General features: G+C 37.6%; 1 protein-coding gene across 8 annotated transcripts in view; it reads right to left on the bottom strand.

Annotated features, from left to right (window-relative positions):
- Positions 1–17,993, bottom strand: part of gek (serine/threonine-protein kinase gek) — a 736,940-nt gene that overhangs the window by 586,939 nt on the left and 132,008 nt on the right. For 6 of the 8 annotated variants that reach the window (XM_067151353.2, XM_067151356.2, XM_067151355.2 and 3 more), the window contains one exon: positions 3,397–3,540. In XM_067151353.2, the coding sequence (XP_067007454.2) occupies positions 3,397–3,540 (144 nt within the window). Of the gene's footprint in view, positions 1–3,396; positions 3,541–17,993 lie in introns of those variants that run through there. The other 2 variants (XM_067151358.2, XM_067151359.2) reach the window with 2 other exon arrangements.

Below are 17,993 nucleotides of genomic sequence, written 5' to 3'. Positions count from 1 at the left end.
ATATTAATTCCGTATCGCCAAGCAGTAGACCACTGTGCTACTTAGCCACCTTCCCTGGCCTTCATCTTCTTCTTGCCTCTTGTTAGTGTCAAAAGGAAAGAAGGAAAGTGAGTGACGTAGGTTTCATTTTTTTTTTTTTTTTTTTTGCTAGGGGCTTTACGTTGCACTGACACAGATAGGTCTTATGGCGACGATGGGATAGGAAAGGCCTAGGAGTTGGAAGGAAGCGGCCATGGCCTTAATTAAGGTACAGCCCCAGCATTTGCCTGCTGTGAAAATGGGAAACCATGGAAAACCATCTTCAGGGCTGCCGACAGTGGGATTCGAACCCACTCTCTCCCGGATGCAAGCTCACAGCCGCGCGCCTCTACGCGCACGGCCAACTCGCAGGTTTCATTTGCATCCTATGTTGAAAGATCATTTGGAAAAAGGACTTCTCTATAATTTATTTGATTATTTATGTGATGACCAGTTATATTAGTTGCTTCAGGATGTCAAAGACACCTTTTGATGAACACTCGAAAGTGTGAAAGAAGATATTGCGGGAACGGATACTAAGTTGAGAAAAGTAAAAAAATTAACCTTAACTTTAAGGTAGTTGAACTGAGATGGCCATTACTTGAGACCAACTCTCAACTCTAATGCTACATTTGTCACATTTTAAGTTACAGATGGTTGTATAATTTGTACAATGATATCGGTCCACCTGTCTAGATATATCATATTGAATTTTTTCTTCTTCTACCACGCTTCTACTGTGATGGTGTGAACTATGTTGCCCATGTGAATCTGGCCCTGTTTAATGGCTAAATGCCCTTCCTGACGCCAACCCCACATGCATTCATTATTGTGTGTTTCTGTAGTGGTTGGTAGTGTGATGCGATTTATGAATATGAAGAGGACAGTGTGGGGACAAACACAAACCATAATGTACACAGTTAAAATTGACGGCCCCACTGGGAATCGAACAGAAGGCCCTCTAAACCGAAGGCCAATAGGTTGACCATTTAGGCAAGGAGCCGTACATCATTCATAGTGAGTATAATTTATTTAGTACAGTTTATAGTATTTTGTAATGAAATACATAACATGAAGGAACATGAAATGCACAATCACTGGAGGGAGTTCTGAATGGAATACAACTGAAGAATGTGAAGACCCCAGTGCACAGCGATAGTTTACCAGCTGTCGCCAGACGGGGTTGCGAAATCTGCCTCAGCTGCCAATAATGGGATTGAACTATTTCAACGTTGGTTGCTGACACAGAGTAGCCCAGTGTGAAAAGCTCCATTAAAAATGTTTCACAAGTACGGGTGGCTGGTAGCCGATTCCTGTTGCCTAGTGTGAAACGGCCCTCAATGCATGGTACTGTGCGAAGTCCTAGGGCAAATATTTCACTTAAACATGAATAAACATATAAAAAGAAGAAATAAATGAGATAATTCTTACCTGTAATATGTTGATCTTCATTTCGTACTTCTTTCCGACGTATACACATCTGATTACGAGCTGCACCAGCATCTTACGATAATGTAAGTTGCATATCACTCGAAGATCAAGCGGCTGCAGCTCGCTCATGCAATTTGCGGGGGGAAATTCCATAGTCACATTCTTCAGATATGAAGTAATAGCAGGATGTGCTGGGCATCGATCCACGAACAATAAGATCTTAAGACCTTTTGCTCCCATTTTGGTGTCCTCGCTTTGAAGCCAGTGTTCAAAAACTTTCATAGTGACCAAGGATTTCTTATTGTTGGTGTACTTCATGGGAAGCGAAGCAACATTATTAAAACAAAACTGCTTTGAAAATTTGCCGATTATCAGTGGCGGCAGTTTTTCACTTCCATCACTATCGGCATATAACAGAACTGTTACGCGTTGTTTCCCACTGTGATTACTTTTCCCCTTTGAATGCCATTGTATGCCCAAGCATTAAATTTAAAAAGAGGCCTGTCTTGTTCACGTTGTAAATGTCCTTAGGAGCGAATCGAGGTGTCAATTCTTTCAAACGATTTTCCTTCCAATCTTGCACAGTCTCGGCATTGACACTTCTGCTTTCCCCACACACATTATAACTGCCGATACCGTGTCTAACATTAAAATTGTGTAACCAGCCCGATGAAGCACTAAAATATTCTACACCGAGTTTGCAGACTGTGGGTCCGCTTATTTGTCGTAACACCTAACACGCACACTTTCTTCAATTTCCCCAGCCTGAGCCTTAGAGGCCGTGGCTTTAATTAAGGTACATCCCCAGTATTTGCCTGGTGTGAAAATGTGAAAAACCACAGAAATCCATCTTCAGGGCTGCCAACAGTGGGATTAAAACCCACTATCTCCCGGATGCAAGCTCACAGCCGTACGCCTCTAACCGCATGGCCAACTCACCCGGTAAAATCGCTTTTAACCAATGTCATAACATATTTACCAGAACATCTATTTCAAAATATGAACAATTTAATATCAATGTGAACAGTAAACAAAATAAATATTTGAAAATTATTAAAATATAAAAAATTAACCTGAACAAAAAAACAATAAAAAATAGAAAAGTGAAGGATATTAATACTGACCAAATTATTTATTGTCACTTCACTTACGTAACTTAAGTTAGGATAAAATAAAATAAATGTTAACAGAATTATGTAGAAGTTACAACTTTCAGTCAGTCAGTCAGTCAGTCAAGGCCAGATATGATGTATATAATAATGATTTTGTAATACATCATTATTATTATTATTATTATTATTATTATTATTATTATTATTATTATTATCTTTGTTATGCCCATTCAGAGAGGGCGTTTGAACTCATTCATTGGCCAGATGGTTTTTACCTTATCCTTCCAAAATCTCATTGTGAATGCACTGTGTTGCATCTTGCATTCCGTGGAACACTTCCTACAATTCTCTTTTTATTATCATTATTATTATTATTGTTATATTAAGGTGATGGCCAAAGACTCGTTAAATGTAATATTTTTCCTTAAAAAAAACAAAATTTGGTCTTGATGAATATATGACACTGTGAGTGCCATCCGCTCTATGCTGATTGATATTTATAATGTCCCAAGCTACTTAACATTTTACAATCCCCCTATTTTGCTTTCCACACAGAGTAGATTATGGTAGAAAATTATCAGATCTTTCTATATAGTGAGCTTCAGCATGCAATGCTTCCTGTTACAACTATTACAAATATGTCAATACACACACATTTTTTACTGTTACTGAATTAAATAATTGGATCAAGAAATGAAGTCCAAACAAAAACAATTTAGTTCCAATACTCTACTAATTTTCCTCAACTTTCTTAACATTTCTCAAAAGCTTAAAAATGTACTCATTGATCAAGTACAATTCATAAGAGAAAATTAATTAATTACCTAATAATTACCTTATGATTCATAATTTTTCCATAGGTCTCCACTAATGATTCAGCATAGAAGGGGGTTTCTCCATACAACATTTCATACATACAAACACCTAACGACCACCAGTCACATTCTGGACCATATCGCCCTTGCCCATCTTCCATGGCCTGGAAAAAAAAAAAAAAAAAAAAGAGAAATATTCAACTACAGTACTCTGAGGAATGTGTAAGCTTTAGAACATCTTGTTTGTAAGGATAAGGTAAACATATGATTAAAAAGAATGTGCGAACAGAAGTAAAAATAGGTGGAAATGATACCGTGAACATATCAATAAGAGAGACAAGGAGGGAAATTAGGAATCAACATGATAAATGATCATACTAAACTATGTTATACAACCAGCCAAATGATGATGTACTTGGATCGTTGTGGCTATATATCAGAAGATAAATGTGTTCAGACAAAGGAGGTAAAAGCAGGTGGTAATCAAAACTCATCTGATGGCCTAGCAGACTTCAATTTTTGTGATGATGATGATGATGATGATGATGATGATGATGATGATGATGATGATGATGATGATGATGATTGTTGTTTAAAGGGGCCTAACATCGAGGTCATCGGCCCCTAATGGTACGAAATGGAATGACAAATTAAAAGTCTCCAATGACCAGAATTCAAAGCGTGCGAATGAAAAATGAATTGATGGGCATGAATTTAAAACAATCAGTGGATGCGACCCGCAATGCTTTACATTCAAACAAACTGACGTAAAAGAAGAGGATTACTGACCAAGGGACTGCTGCTATACCATAATGATGAAACGATGATGCTTGCAGTCTAAAGGGGGTCCAAAATCCAAGTTATCGGACCCTCATAATGGTACTGATCGCTAGGAAAGTAGAACCATGGTATTTGTCCTGTTGCGGTACTAATCAAAAGTAGCAGAGACTTGCGGTATTCCACACATTATTGTACTACTCAGAGGTTATGAAATTCGACATATAATACAGACCTATGTTTTTCTCACTTTGCGGCGCCATTTACAGGCAACACAATCCTATGGTTTTCATCACATAAGAGTAATAACCACAGGGACCTTCCCCTATCCCGAGGTGTTCCTCATATAGTAGGTACTAATCACAGGCAAGGCAGAACCAGGGTAGCTATCATCCCATAGTCCATCTCATATGGTGGTACTAATCACAGGTACTGCAAAAGCCGACTGCACGGTGCTCCTGTGTGCTACTAATCACAAACCTATTTGGTACCTAATATAGTGGTACTACGTGTAAGTAAAAGCGACCCATGATGTTCTCTGCGTGGTGGTACTAATCACAAGTAGTTTCATGGTTCCAAGACAATCATCCCTTGGTCGCCCCTTTTAGTCGCCTCTTACGACAGGCAGGGGATACCGTGGGTGTATTCTTCGTCGGCGTCCTCCACCCACAGGGGATGGTGTGTTTGGTCTGCCAGCGTAGCAGGTTCGTGGTCAATTTTTGTAAAAGAGACCAAGTCTCTCATAGTTCCAAGTAGTGTATGCAGTGGCCTCTACTACATGCATTAGCCACGCATCGGGCAAAATGCTAGCAACCACGAATGAGTTGGATATACAATGCATCATTTCCAATAACGGACCAATTATATCAAAAGCAAATTCACTTTTTACAAAGTTATACAACAATGATGTACCCATACAGAAATATTAGACACTTCAACATCTCAGAAGTTAATACTGTACAGGATGTTTGGATTGGTAGATCACATGCTATTAGCTAGAGAAGGGGTAGCATGTAACTGACCATCATTTCACAGTGCAGACATGCTAATCCGAGCCCCCTTACAGACCAAAAACCTCGATAACAAAAACTCAAAAATTTGTGGTGGAAATTATTAAAGAAATTTCAGACTAAGATGGCCTTGTATTACACATTAGAATATCAAATGCACTATAAAAATAATACACTATGTAATTACTAACAGTACAGATCAGCAGATTTAACACTAAACAAATTTAACAGTGAAAACGATAAAACACCACAGTATCTTACATCACTCATTATTACACAAAAATTCAGTCATTTTCTTCTGAAGACTCAGAGCAAAAGAAACTTCTCTGTGAAACGTAAATAATTTCACCTTATTTTCTTGACAAAGCACAGGCCCACTAGCCTATATCAGTTTATGACTGATCAGGACAAATAGTTCAAGTTCCCTAGTAAGTCAGTTACATGAAGATACAGCAGATGAAGCAGATGAAGCACATGCAGCTCCACTACCTGGAATTACTTGTTCCGATGTACAGCAAAAGTATTGGAGGCATCCCTGCAGTACATATAGCAACACCCCAGTGCTACAGCAGTAGACATAATATTTATAAAGCTAAGGTGTATTGCATCATCCTTAAGATTTTCATCTTAGCGTCAGTAGTAATCTGGCAATGAGGAATGTATGAATTTGGAAAACTCCGAAACAGTATTTCATTCCAGTCATGTGTCAATGTCATACCTTCATATGTGTGTATAGAACACGAACCTTTTCTTGATACCCAGTTACCATTCAGGTTTAGGGAGCTCAGGTATCAAGAAAAGGTTCGCATACTATACACCTCTTATGTTATGTGACACTCTCAGACTGATTCTGTTGGTTCCATCACCTTCCGCTTCGAACGCTAGCGTTGTACCATGTCCGGTGAGCCATCTGGTGACGAATGAACGTACCACTTCCACTTCTATTATAACGTCTAAATTCAAACCTCATTGTATGAAAAGCCTTTCTCGTGAACAGTCAAGATTTTCTTCTGAAGACGAAGAACAAAGTTCTCTGCAAAACGTAAAGAATTTCACCTTATTTCCTTGACATGACACAGGCCCAAAAGCCTATATCATGTCTGTAAGTACGGGCCGTGAAAGCATCAATGCAACTGTACCGGAGGTACATTAACTCCGTTCATTTAAAGTGATCGCCCTTCAGAAGACCATCTGTGATTTGAACAGTGAACTGTGTGGCTGAAGAAGTTCTGAACTTTATCATGAGGTGTCTCCGCTGTCTACGTATGCGCCTCCTCTGGTGAGAGGATGGACAATTAATTTTCAGTTGGCTAAACTGTAAAGTTTGTAAATTCTTTTTGGGGTTCTTAGGTTATTAGCACTGCTATCCGTTCCTTCTTCAAACTTTTCGACCAATAAGGAATTTTGGATATTTATTAAGGTAGCCAATAGGAATAGTGGGTGTGAACAGGGCTACGGCCCAGAGAGTTCAGAAACCTTCATCTTTGCTATAAAAGCTTTTGGGCCATGTGGTCTTTCCATCACTCCAGTCAAGAGGTTTCGAGTGTGTTCATAGAGGAGGCATGGGGGAAGCCTTGCTCATCTCCAGAAGGCCCACCAGCTCCAGATAATGACAGACATCTTTTAATCATGTAATAATTTTAGAAAGCTAACTCGAGGGGAAGGTTTCAAAGTTATTGCTTAATGTAAAACTCAAACTTTCCATGTAAACTTTCAAACAAGTCCAAGGACTTCATTCTAACTTAGTGAATAAAGAGTGTGAACCCACTTTTAACTCCCCTTCAACTTGGTATTGGGGCAACTATGATTTTGTAAACTTTAAAATTTCTCTCTTCCTTTTGTATTTTAAAATTTTCTCTCCATCTAGTCACCTCTGTAGTATAGGCTTAGCCTCTGTAACTTCAGGCTTTAAGATAGGGTGTTTAAGAATTTTTAACTGTATTTCACAGCATGCAAGTGTTCGCCTCCTAGCATTTTGGTTTACAGCCAATAACTTTAACCATTTCTGTTGATCACTATAGCCAAGTGGAATGGGCACTTATTGCCTCTGCCAAAGTTAACTTCCTATTTAAATGTAACTTAGACCGGTTAAATGGTTAGCGTGCTGGCTTTTGGTCCCCGGGGTACCGGGTTCGATTCCTGGCAGGGTCGGAAATTTTAACCAACATTAGTTAAATTTGCTGGCACAGGGGCTGGGTGTATGTGTCGTCTTCATCATCATCACGATCCGCAGGTCGCCTACGGGTGTCAAATCAAAAGATCTGCATCTGGCGAGCCGAACATGTCCTCGGACACTCCCGGTACAAAAAGCCAAATGCCATTTCAATTCAATGTAACATAGGCTGTCGAGTGAGTAAGACAGTGTTTACATTTTATCTAATTTTATCTAATGTAAAAATGTAATTGTGCCTTAGAGAGGCTTAAGTGTAATAAGTTTTGGAGAGTAGTCACCTAGAGAGCTAATTGTGTGGAGCAAAGACACTCTTGAAATTTGTAACTTAGGAGCTTCAAGCTCATTCTGTACTTGATTGTTTTAGGGTTCCAAAATTATTTTTGTTACTAGAGCTGACAAGCTCAATTCTGTCTATCCAATTGTTATTTTTATTTGGTGTTGTTCATCAAGCCTTAAATTCAGAAGGAAAAAAAAGGAAAGAAATAAAATTCCAATTTTTAGAGTTTTTTATGAGGGGAGGATCAAATATAAACAGGATTTTATTTTTTATTTAAATTCATTTATTGAAAATCACAAGGCAAGTACAATTTATTTTTCCACATAGTTCCCAATGAAGGTTGATTAGGATTAATAACCGCTTATGAAGAGTTGCAATCAAATCCATTTTATGTGGTACGAAGTTCACCTGGTCATCGAGTGAATAGATAGAACTGTATATGAAGTAATGAGTATCAAGAAGGCTATGAACTGACTGGTGATTTGTTTACATGCTTGCTCTATTCATAATCATTAATGTGGTTTCTAATTGTTTTCACATCAGTTCTGATTTTACTGTGATTTTATAGAGGTATTTTTTATGTTTTTATAGAATTGTCTTCCGCGCATTGCTTTTTTTTTAAAGCTATTAGGAAGGGTCTATATTCTTTAAATGGCTGCTATGAAACAATAAGGTTGCAGCTCCTAAAATTTTTGTTTGCTAGGTGCTTTACGTCGCGCCGACACAGATAGGTCTTATGGCGACGATGGGATAGGAAAGGCCTAGGAGTTGGAAGGAAGCGGCCGTGGCCTTAATTAAGGTACAGCCCCAGCATTTGCCTGGCGTGAAAATGGGAAACCACGGAAAACCATTTTCAGGGCTGCCGATAGTGGGATTCGAACCTACTATCTCCCGGATGCAAGCTCACAGCCGCGCGCCTCTACACGCACGGCCAACTCGCCCGGTGCTCCTAAAATTACTATTTTATAAATTAATAGGTTCCCCTTATTGGTTTTATCTATTTGATTGCTTTGTTCCATGGGCTTTATTCCCTTCCTTTTTGTAAGTTCGTAGTTTTATAGCCTCTGTTTGAATTTTGAACGCTATCTACATGAATGTTTGGTACATAATATCACAACAATGATGGACGGATGAGATAAAATTGTCACAAGCTAATTGCACACCGTGTAAAAGGAATCTTTTAAATTTACTCTTCTGCGTATACACTTATCAAAGTTGGATTGATATAAATTAACGTAAGAAAATAAAATTTATCATGCTAACCACACTGATTCATTCCTACCAGCATTGACGGTAGACCTAGTATCATCAACATCATCATCATATCACCATCTTTATCTTTGACCACAGGAGTTAATTCTAACCTGGAGAGATATTATTGGCCCTTACTACAGAAAATGTGATTACCATGACTAAATATGAACAGAGTAATCCTGAATTGAAGGAGCCTGATACTTGCCCCTACTATGTTAAAATATTTTGTGGTGTTAATGTTCATATAGTTCTAGCTCATACCGGTATACACAAGCAAAAATTACCCATCAATATGGGGTGCAGGATGATCAAATATCCCGTTATGTCAAAATTTGTAATTCGGATGCTAATTGCAATGAAGATGCCATATTTACTCACGTACTAGGCCCCCTATTTTTCCACTTTTACAACCCAAGTGGGCGGGGGAATATGTGAGAACCTCAAATTTTGTGCAGTGAACACACAGCTTCTAGGCTATAAATTATATATGTAAACATTCTACACTGTTCTTTAAAAACCCTATGAATGTATTTGAGTTGTACTGGACATTTTCGTTGGAAGGCAGTATTTCTGAATGTAAAATGTCAATAAATGGTGAACACAACTTTTAGGCCTACATATAAAGTAAATATAATCCATTTCACTTGCTCATATCACGTCATTTGTTTCATCTCATTAATTCCTCCGATAAGGTTGACGACAAGAAGAGCATACGGTTGTGAAAACTCGTGGCGAAGATTCGTCGCGCTTCATACTCGGCTCCATAGAGAAAAGGGATAAGGAGATCGTATCATCATATTATGCAATATTGATACAAAATGACTCAATGGCCAGTCATTTGTCTCTGTCGCTTGAGCAGTAGGCCTACCACACAGTAAACCTGATCACTGCTTTCATTTTCATTGTCTTGCGCCGCTAACTTCCCTGCTACCAACGTCTCAGAATTCCAAGTGACGTCATTTTCACTGCCATCTCGTCAGCCATGCACTGCAATTGAGACCAAAAGCATTCATGGTCCCATCTTTTTGACCCTTTAAAAATAATTCTGTTGCCGACTAAAGAATCCAAACTGTGTGAAGCTATTCCCAAATGGTTTCTGGAGATGGTCCCTGATATTCAAATTTGGTGTATGTGCAGCAGAAGCCACTCCTTTAAAATAAAGCCATGTTGCTGAAAGCGTGCCAAACCACCATCTGATAACTAGCGTATGTTACGGTTTGTATTTCCGAATGAAATACATAGTGACTGGAAGCATTCTTTTGATAACTGCGGCTGTTGGAAGTCAGACCCTTATTTTTAAGTATAAATCATGCTTGTTCTCTACATTTATTACATTAGGATTTACCTAACCAGCTGTAAATGAGATTAATAATAATAATAATAATAATAATAATAATAATAATAATAATAATAATAATAATAATAATAATAATTTATTTGCTTTACGTCCCACTAACTACTCTTTTAAGGTCTTCAGAGATGCCGAGGTGGTGGAATTTAGTCCTGCAGGAGTTCTTTCACGTACCAGTAAATCTACCGACATGGGGCTGTCGTATTTGAGCACCTTCAAATACCACCGACTGAGCCAGGATCGAACCTGCCAAGTTGGGGTTAGAAGGCCAGCGCCTTAACCGTCTGAGCCACGCAGCCTGGCCATAAATGAGATTAGGAGAGACCGCATTGTTTAGGTTAGGTATGGTATCGCCCAGATAGTGCTGAAAGTTCCACAACAGAAAGAATAAAAATAAATAACAGGAAAGTTTGCCGCATTTATGGATATCCACAGGTGTGGAGGTAATGTGTTTTATTATCATAATGTTCAATTTAGTACAATCGTCGTCTCCCAATTTTTATTAATGCATACCTTAGTATGTTTTGTTTGGTGTCTCCGAAAATCGTTGAAAGTAAGTGGGGGCACAAAAAATCAATATTATTATTATTATTATTATTATTATTATTATTATTATTTGTTAGGTACGTTGGCATGTAAAACAATTGCGATTGGATTGTTTTTATCACGTTTTAAACCTACTTCTCTCCCAAAAAACCCTATATTAGCCCGAGTTACGAGATATTAAACGATCACTTTGTTAATGATCTAGTCTGCCTATATTACCGTATTTACGCAAATAATCCCCGCCACCAAATAATCCCTGCACCCTAACTTTAGGAAGGCTGATTTTGAAAAAAAAAAATGCCAACACCGACTCAAATTAAACCCGCACCCTAATTTCGTGCCTAAATTTTTTTTAAAAACATGCGGGTATTATTCGCGTAAATACAGTAATATACCTAGCAACAACCGTGAATATTTCTTAACTAAAGTAAACTAGTTTCCACATCCCAAGGTGGTGCAAAGACAGGCCCCCCGTGGAAGGAAGTTGCATGTATCATTTTTACCGCATATCAACCTTCCTGCCATTCGTGTCTGGCAATAAGGTACCGGGAATCAAACTCAGGCTTCCGAGAACAGCAGCTAATTGTGCTAACCATTACACTAGCGGACATTCTTAACTACAAAACACAGACACATATACATGACTGATGTGTGCTTGCAATGCGCGGGTCGGACACGAAACTATTCACCTATTTGTGCGATGTCGTCAGAGCTGCAGTAGGCCTACGCTACGGAGGCGGACATTTCTTAACTAAAAAATACAAACGTACCACAGGATTTAGACGCATTTTCATTTTGTGGATTGTATGGACTATTCACAAATTTCTGTGATGTCATCAGAGCTGCATAAGGCTTGTAGCCCCTTTGAAGCGGAATCACCGTTGTTCTCTGATGAATTACCTTGGGGGTCTTGTATGCAAGAATAATTTTTTTCATTTTCTTCATCTTGAAAAGCCAAGGGTGGTAATACACGAGTAAATACAGTAATTCTTTTGATTAGGTTAACGTCAAGAAGGGCATGTGGTCGTAAAAACTCGCTACAAAGATTCATCTCACTTCATATTCGACCCCGTAGAGAAAAGGGATAAGGGTATCATAGTATCATATTATGCAATATTGATACAAAAGAACTTAATGGCCAGTCATTTGTCTCTGTCAGTTGAGCAGTAGGCCTACCACACAGTAAACTTGAGTAAACCTAATCACTGCTTTCATTTGAATTATCATCTTGTGCTGCCAACTTCCCTGCTACCGGCATGTCGTCATTCCAAATTACGCCATCTTCACTGCCACCTCGTCAGCCACCCAGCCATGCATCAAGAGCATTTGAGGTCCTGTCTTTTTTTAAACTTAAAAAAATAGGGTTTTTCCCCCCGAATATATAGTCCAAAAAGTGAAAATCTGTTCCGAAATGGTTTCTGGAAATGGTCCCTGATATTCCCAGTTGGTGTATGTGTAGCAAAAGCCACTCCTTCCGAATAAAGCCGTACTTTGGTAGAAAGTGTGCCAAGTGCCAAACCACCAGCTGATAACTAGCGTATGTTACGGGTTGTTCTTCCAAATGTAATACATAGTGACTGGAAACATTCTTTGGATAACTGCTGCTGTTGAAAGCCAAACCCTTATTTTTACGTATGTTTCATGCTTGTTCTCCACACACATCACATCAGGATTTACACAAACAGCTGTAAATAAAATAAGAGAGACCGCACTGTTTAGAGTTCCACAACGGGAAGATTAAAAATAAATAACTGGAAAGTTTGTCGCATTTATGGATAACTACAGGTATCTGATCAAAAATTAGATGTTGGCTTTTCAGGCTTTTCCAACTACAGGTATGGTGGTAATGTGTTTTATTATCACAATGTTTAATTTCATACGATCGTTGTCTCCATTTTTTCTTTTTTAAGCACACCCTAGCATGTTTTGTTCGGCGTCTCCAAAAATCGTTAAGTGGGGACGTAAAATTATTATTATTATTATTATTATTATTATTATTATTATTACTACTACTACTACTACTACTATTACTTATGAGGTACGTTGACGAGTAAAACAATCGTTATGATTGTATTGTTTTTATCACGTTTTAAACCTACTCCTCTCAACAAAAAGAAGAAGAAAAAAAACAACCTATATTGGCCCGAGTTACGAGATAATCAATGATCACTCTGTAGTGATCTTGCCTGCTATATTAATAGCAACAACCATGAATATTTCTTAACCAAAGTAAAGTCGTTTTCTTATCCCGAGGTGGTGCAGCTCTTTTTAGACAGCCCCCCCCCCCCCCCCAGTGGAAGGGAGTTGCACGCACCATTTTTACCGCATACCAACCTTCCTACCATTCGTAAATATCTGGCAATATGGTACCGGGAATCGAACTCAGGTTCCCAAGAATGGCAGCTAACTGTGCTCACCCATATGCTGGCGGACATTCTTAACTACAAAATACAGACATATATACAGTACATGACTGAAGCATGCTTGCAATGCGCGGGTCGAACACGAAACTATTCACCTATTTGTGCGACGTCATCAGAGCTGCAATAGGCCTATGCTACGGAGGTAGATATTTCTTAACTATGAAACACAGATGTACCGCATGACTTCACGTGTTTTCATTGTGTGGGCCATACAGACAAAACTGTTCATAAATTTGTGTGATGTCATCAGGGCTGCAGTAAGGCTTGTACCCGCTTGAAGCGGAATCGTAGTCCTTCTCTGACGAATTACGTTAGGGGGTCTTGTATGCAAGATTTATTTTTTCATTTTCATAGTCTCGAAAAGCCAAGGGAGGGAAGGGGTCTAGTACACGAGTAAATACGATAATTTGATATTTTAGGAGCAAAAGTTCTTAGAAATTATAAGTGGAGTTAAACGTGAAGGCAAATTTGACAATCCAATAGAGAAGTTCTCTGAATTTTTGCATAGGGCAACATCTAAATTCAAAGGTCCTGAACATCCAGTAGAAAGTACATTCAGAGCTCAAAATGCTATACAAATTAAACACGAACCTTCAAAATATTCTAATTGTAGCAAACCTCAGCACCATGATAGTGTGTTTAGAGTGAAGAAATAAAATCAGTACAAATATCTCATTCAACATTATTAATATTATAGAAGAAAGAAAGTTGTTCAAAATATGACAAATACTGAGGATAAACAATGTACAATTCCTGCTTTGGAAGTTTATGACTTTTATTGAAATTCCACATGCACAAAAAATCCTACTATTCTAAATAACTACCTACACTATTTGTTAAGATGATGAATATGACTGTTCCATGATTAGACCAGGAGATTCAACAAGAAATGAAAGGAATAAATGTTTATACTGTTCCTGGCTTTGATTCTTACGGTTATTAAGGAAATCCAATTTTCGAAAATCATTATTATTATAGATCAGAAAAAATAAAGTTCTGGGAAGATAAGAGGAAGTTGAGAAAACATTACAACTAATATTGTGAAGACTGTGGTGTATATGGATTGATTTGAGTGCTCCAATGTTGGCGTAAACTATGTAATTAAATATAGTGAATACAATGGTAACATGGGATTATGTTCGGTGAACCTTTAGAAGAGGTTGTACTATCCTGTACTTAAATTAGGAGATCCAAACGTAATTAGAAACTGGTGTCCAAAAACAATTCTATTTTAAGAAGGATCATTGAAATAACTCTGGAAAGAAAAATTAGACCTTTCATTGATTTGTAATGCAACAAAGAGGTTTCGCATCTACACCAGGTACTTTCATAAACTCATCTTTGGTCAACAGTTGTCTTCAAGATACAAAACGAAGGTAAAATAATTTTTCTAGATGTATCCCAAGCATTCCATATAATTGGTCAAAAACACCTGGAATATACACTAAAGTCCACATCTGTTCCCAAGAAGCTGAGGTATTTAATAATCTCTTTTCGGGATAAACACTCTATTCATGAGGAAAGACTAGAATACTGATAAGGAAATGGAAGTTCATAGGGGAGTACCCCAAGGAAAACCTCTATTGCCTCTTCTGTTTAACTTGGCAATTGATTTCATGCTAGGGACTGCCTTGCCGAGGCGGTAGAGGCATCCTAGATTCACCCGGAAGGTTTCGAGTTTGATTCCCTGTAAGAAAGTAAAAAAATATAAGAAACGAGATTTCCACGTCAGAGGTGCACATCGTTCTGAGGTTCACTCAGCCTACACTGTGATAAGTGTGTCATCAAGAAAGAACAGCAGAACTGCATTTTTGTCATCAAGAAACGACAGCAGGATTTTATTTTTGTTTGTAAATTTGTACTGTGAGAAATGAAGAAATAAGAACTCTGGACTCTGCTGGAAATATAATTTATGTAACTGCAAGAAATATTAACTTAAATATGTTTGTAATAATTTTTTAAAATGCAATTTAGGGAAATGTCAAGATATATGGAACTGTAAATGAACATTGCAAGATACGAGAATTAATTCTGAAGTAATTTTTTTGTATGTAAATTTCATGTAATTGATCATTTAAATTAATGTCAGCAAGTGTGAAGAAAAGACATTTGGGAGAGTTTACCTTGAAGAATTTCTCGAAGAATTATTTGAATTTTTTTTTTTAATACTGTATGTCAAAAATTGTAACCTTGTACTCTGATAAAAAAAAAATTGGGTAAGGTGCTTTAATTTTGAGGCATCCTATACCGCACATGCAGTTACTGATGTTGAAAAAGGTATTGCAATTCCTTTTGCTTCGGCAAGTCAGGAAATAACCATATATGGTCATTCAATTGGATTGGCCAAAAGAATAGGCGTTCCAATTGGCGAAAAGAACGGAAATCTGGTGGAAATTACATCCAATTGGTTAACTGTGATTGGGCCATTTCCGGTCTTCTGCTGGCTTCGGAAGTATAATGCGATTAGGCCACGTCTATTCCATCTGACCGTCTCCGAGTGCGGATGCGCTCGAGGGTTTCCCCTCCAGGAACCCCACCTCCTTATTGGCAAGTGCCATTTCTATTGCCATTTCAAAGTTTTCCGGTTTTGTTTGATTTAATTTAATTCCTTTTGCGTTTTGGTATTTTCTTGCTTAATGTCATTTTCATAAATTCAACGTGTCTGAGTGTGCCCTAGATTCCCGCTGTTTGTAATTTTAATTCTTTCACCTGCATTTTTAATCAAAAACCATTGTAATTCTGCATAAGCCTACGACGTTAAACTTGTATTTTACCAAGTGATTTAAGTATCCTAATTAGGTTTTCATTTGTTAAGCTGATATATATCTGTCGTTAAACAGATTTGCTTTGTGAGTTAAGTATCAGTAGCTGTGTCATTTAATTTTGTTTCTTGAAATGGTTGTTTTGTTAATTTTAATATAGTTGAGCTAGAGGGTGTTTCTTGTAAGCCTTTTCTCCCCCATAATGTCATACCTTCCCATAGACCTCATAGGGATCCTGCATCTTCCAAAATCCTTTCTTAGTTGTCATTTTTAGGCCTATAAGTTCCCAAGCGTATGATTTGATTTTGCGTATTGATGGCTACCGTCACGTTTCCAAGTTTTGATGTATATCCACTGCTACTGTATTATTTTACGATTTCACTTTTCATATTAAGTGTCAATAGTATTATTATTTCCGTGTTCATTTGTATCAACATAATTATTTTCATATTATAATTATTATTATTATTTTTATTATTTATTTGTGTACGCGCTAGAAAACTATGGTTACATTGCTAGCAGAGCATGCTTATGGAAGGAGAAAGGGTTGACAATAATCATTCTCGGCCAACTTTTCTAAAATTAATTTTAAATCTTAAGTTTGAATATAGGTTGCAATTGTTAAGCGTGTATTCTTAATTCCTGTTTTTGTTTTTCATGTTTCTTGCCCGAGATTTACACACCACGTGTTTTTCGTTCCACAATGTGCAGTCTGTGTTTAATCTTGTAATTAACAGTTGGAGGAAATGGTAAGTCACAATCTGTAACAACTTTTTTCTGTTTCATTGTGAATTTTCATTATAATTTCTTAGGTGGCAAGGTTTCGTTTGACCACGTGTTTTCTAAAGTTGTATTTTCACATTTCGTGTATCGTGTTTGCGTTCCGAAAGTCTTCTTTAATAAATTTCAAGATTTTTTATTATATCAAGTTTTCTTCGACACGTGTGTTTTGATCTTAACATCTGTGGGATTACTTGTCGCTTTGGGGTTTGTCATTAATTCACGGCCTGATCTGATGTTATCTCCTGAACAGCTGAATTGCGTATGTGTTGAAGATAGACGATTGCTTGACTTAATCCGACATTAGGAGCGCTCAATTCAATCTTATACAATTACTTGTGTCGTAATCTTCTTCTTCTTCTTCCAGATACGTAAATTGTAGTGTGTGTTTTGGTCAAGTTTTAGCATGGAGTCTCTTTTGTTTTTCTAAAATTTTTGTTTCTGTAAATTGTCGGCAATAATTTTGAGTTTAATGTCCATTAATTTTCGTCTATTTCTTCGGGTGTTTTTCTATATAATATACAAGGTTTATTCCACCTACTCAATACTGTACAGTAATTGCAATGCTTATAAATACATTACAATATATTATCAAGGTACTAGTTTCGACCCTATATGGGTCATCATCAGCCTAACTAAGACACACTTATGGATGTTTTTCTGTTCGCAAATTTTGAGGTTAATGTTCGTAAATTTTCGTCTATTCTTCAGGTGTTTTTCTGTTCGCAAATCTCGTGCTTTAGCAAAATATGTTCAAAATTATGTTTCTTGTTGCCTGTTGTGTTTTCTTTGGCAGTATTCTACATGTGTGATCTTTTAAAATTATTTTGGTGTCGTGTTTTAGCTCGGTATGTACTTAAATTTCCGGTCATGTGGTGTTGTGTTTCGTCTTTTGCTGGATCTGGGTTCGTTTCTGAGTAAGTATGGGACTATTTGGGATGGTTCCCAGCCAGTTGCTAAATATGCCAATCAGATTAGAGGTTATGGGGTCTCTTAGTCTAAGTGAATGTCTCGTAGGGTGAAACGTGCTCACCATATTAATAGACCAGCGTCAAAGCTGAGGGCATTTTGGGCAAATTTGATGGGTTATGGATCTGCACTTGTGCTTGTGACATGTTTGAGATCTAGTGTATCTGATGTGGGATTCTTCTGTGATCTTTGGCCCAGTATTTGGTGCCTAGATGGAAAATGATGTCCCTTGTTATTGTAGAATGATTGCTAGGAAGATTTTCACAAATGTTCATTTCGGTGCCGTTGTGCTGAG

Source organism: Anabrus simplex, chromosome 7 (assembly GCF_040414725.1).
Source record: "Anabrus simplex isolate iqAnaSimp1 chromosome 7, ASM4041472v1, whole genome shotgun sequence".
Lineage (NCBI taxonomy): Eukaryota > Metazoa > Arthropoda > Insecta > Orthoptera > Tettigoniidae > Anabrus > Anabrus simplex.
The sequence above is the reverse complement of the archived record's forward strand: the minus strand, read 5'-3'. Positions and strand labels throughout refer to the sequence as shown.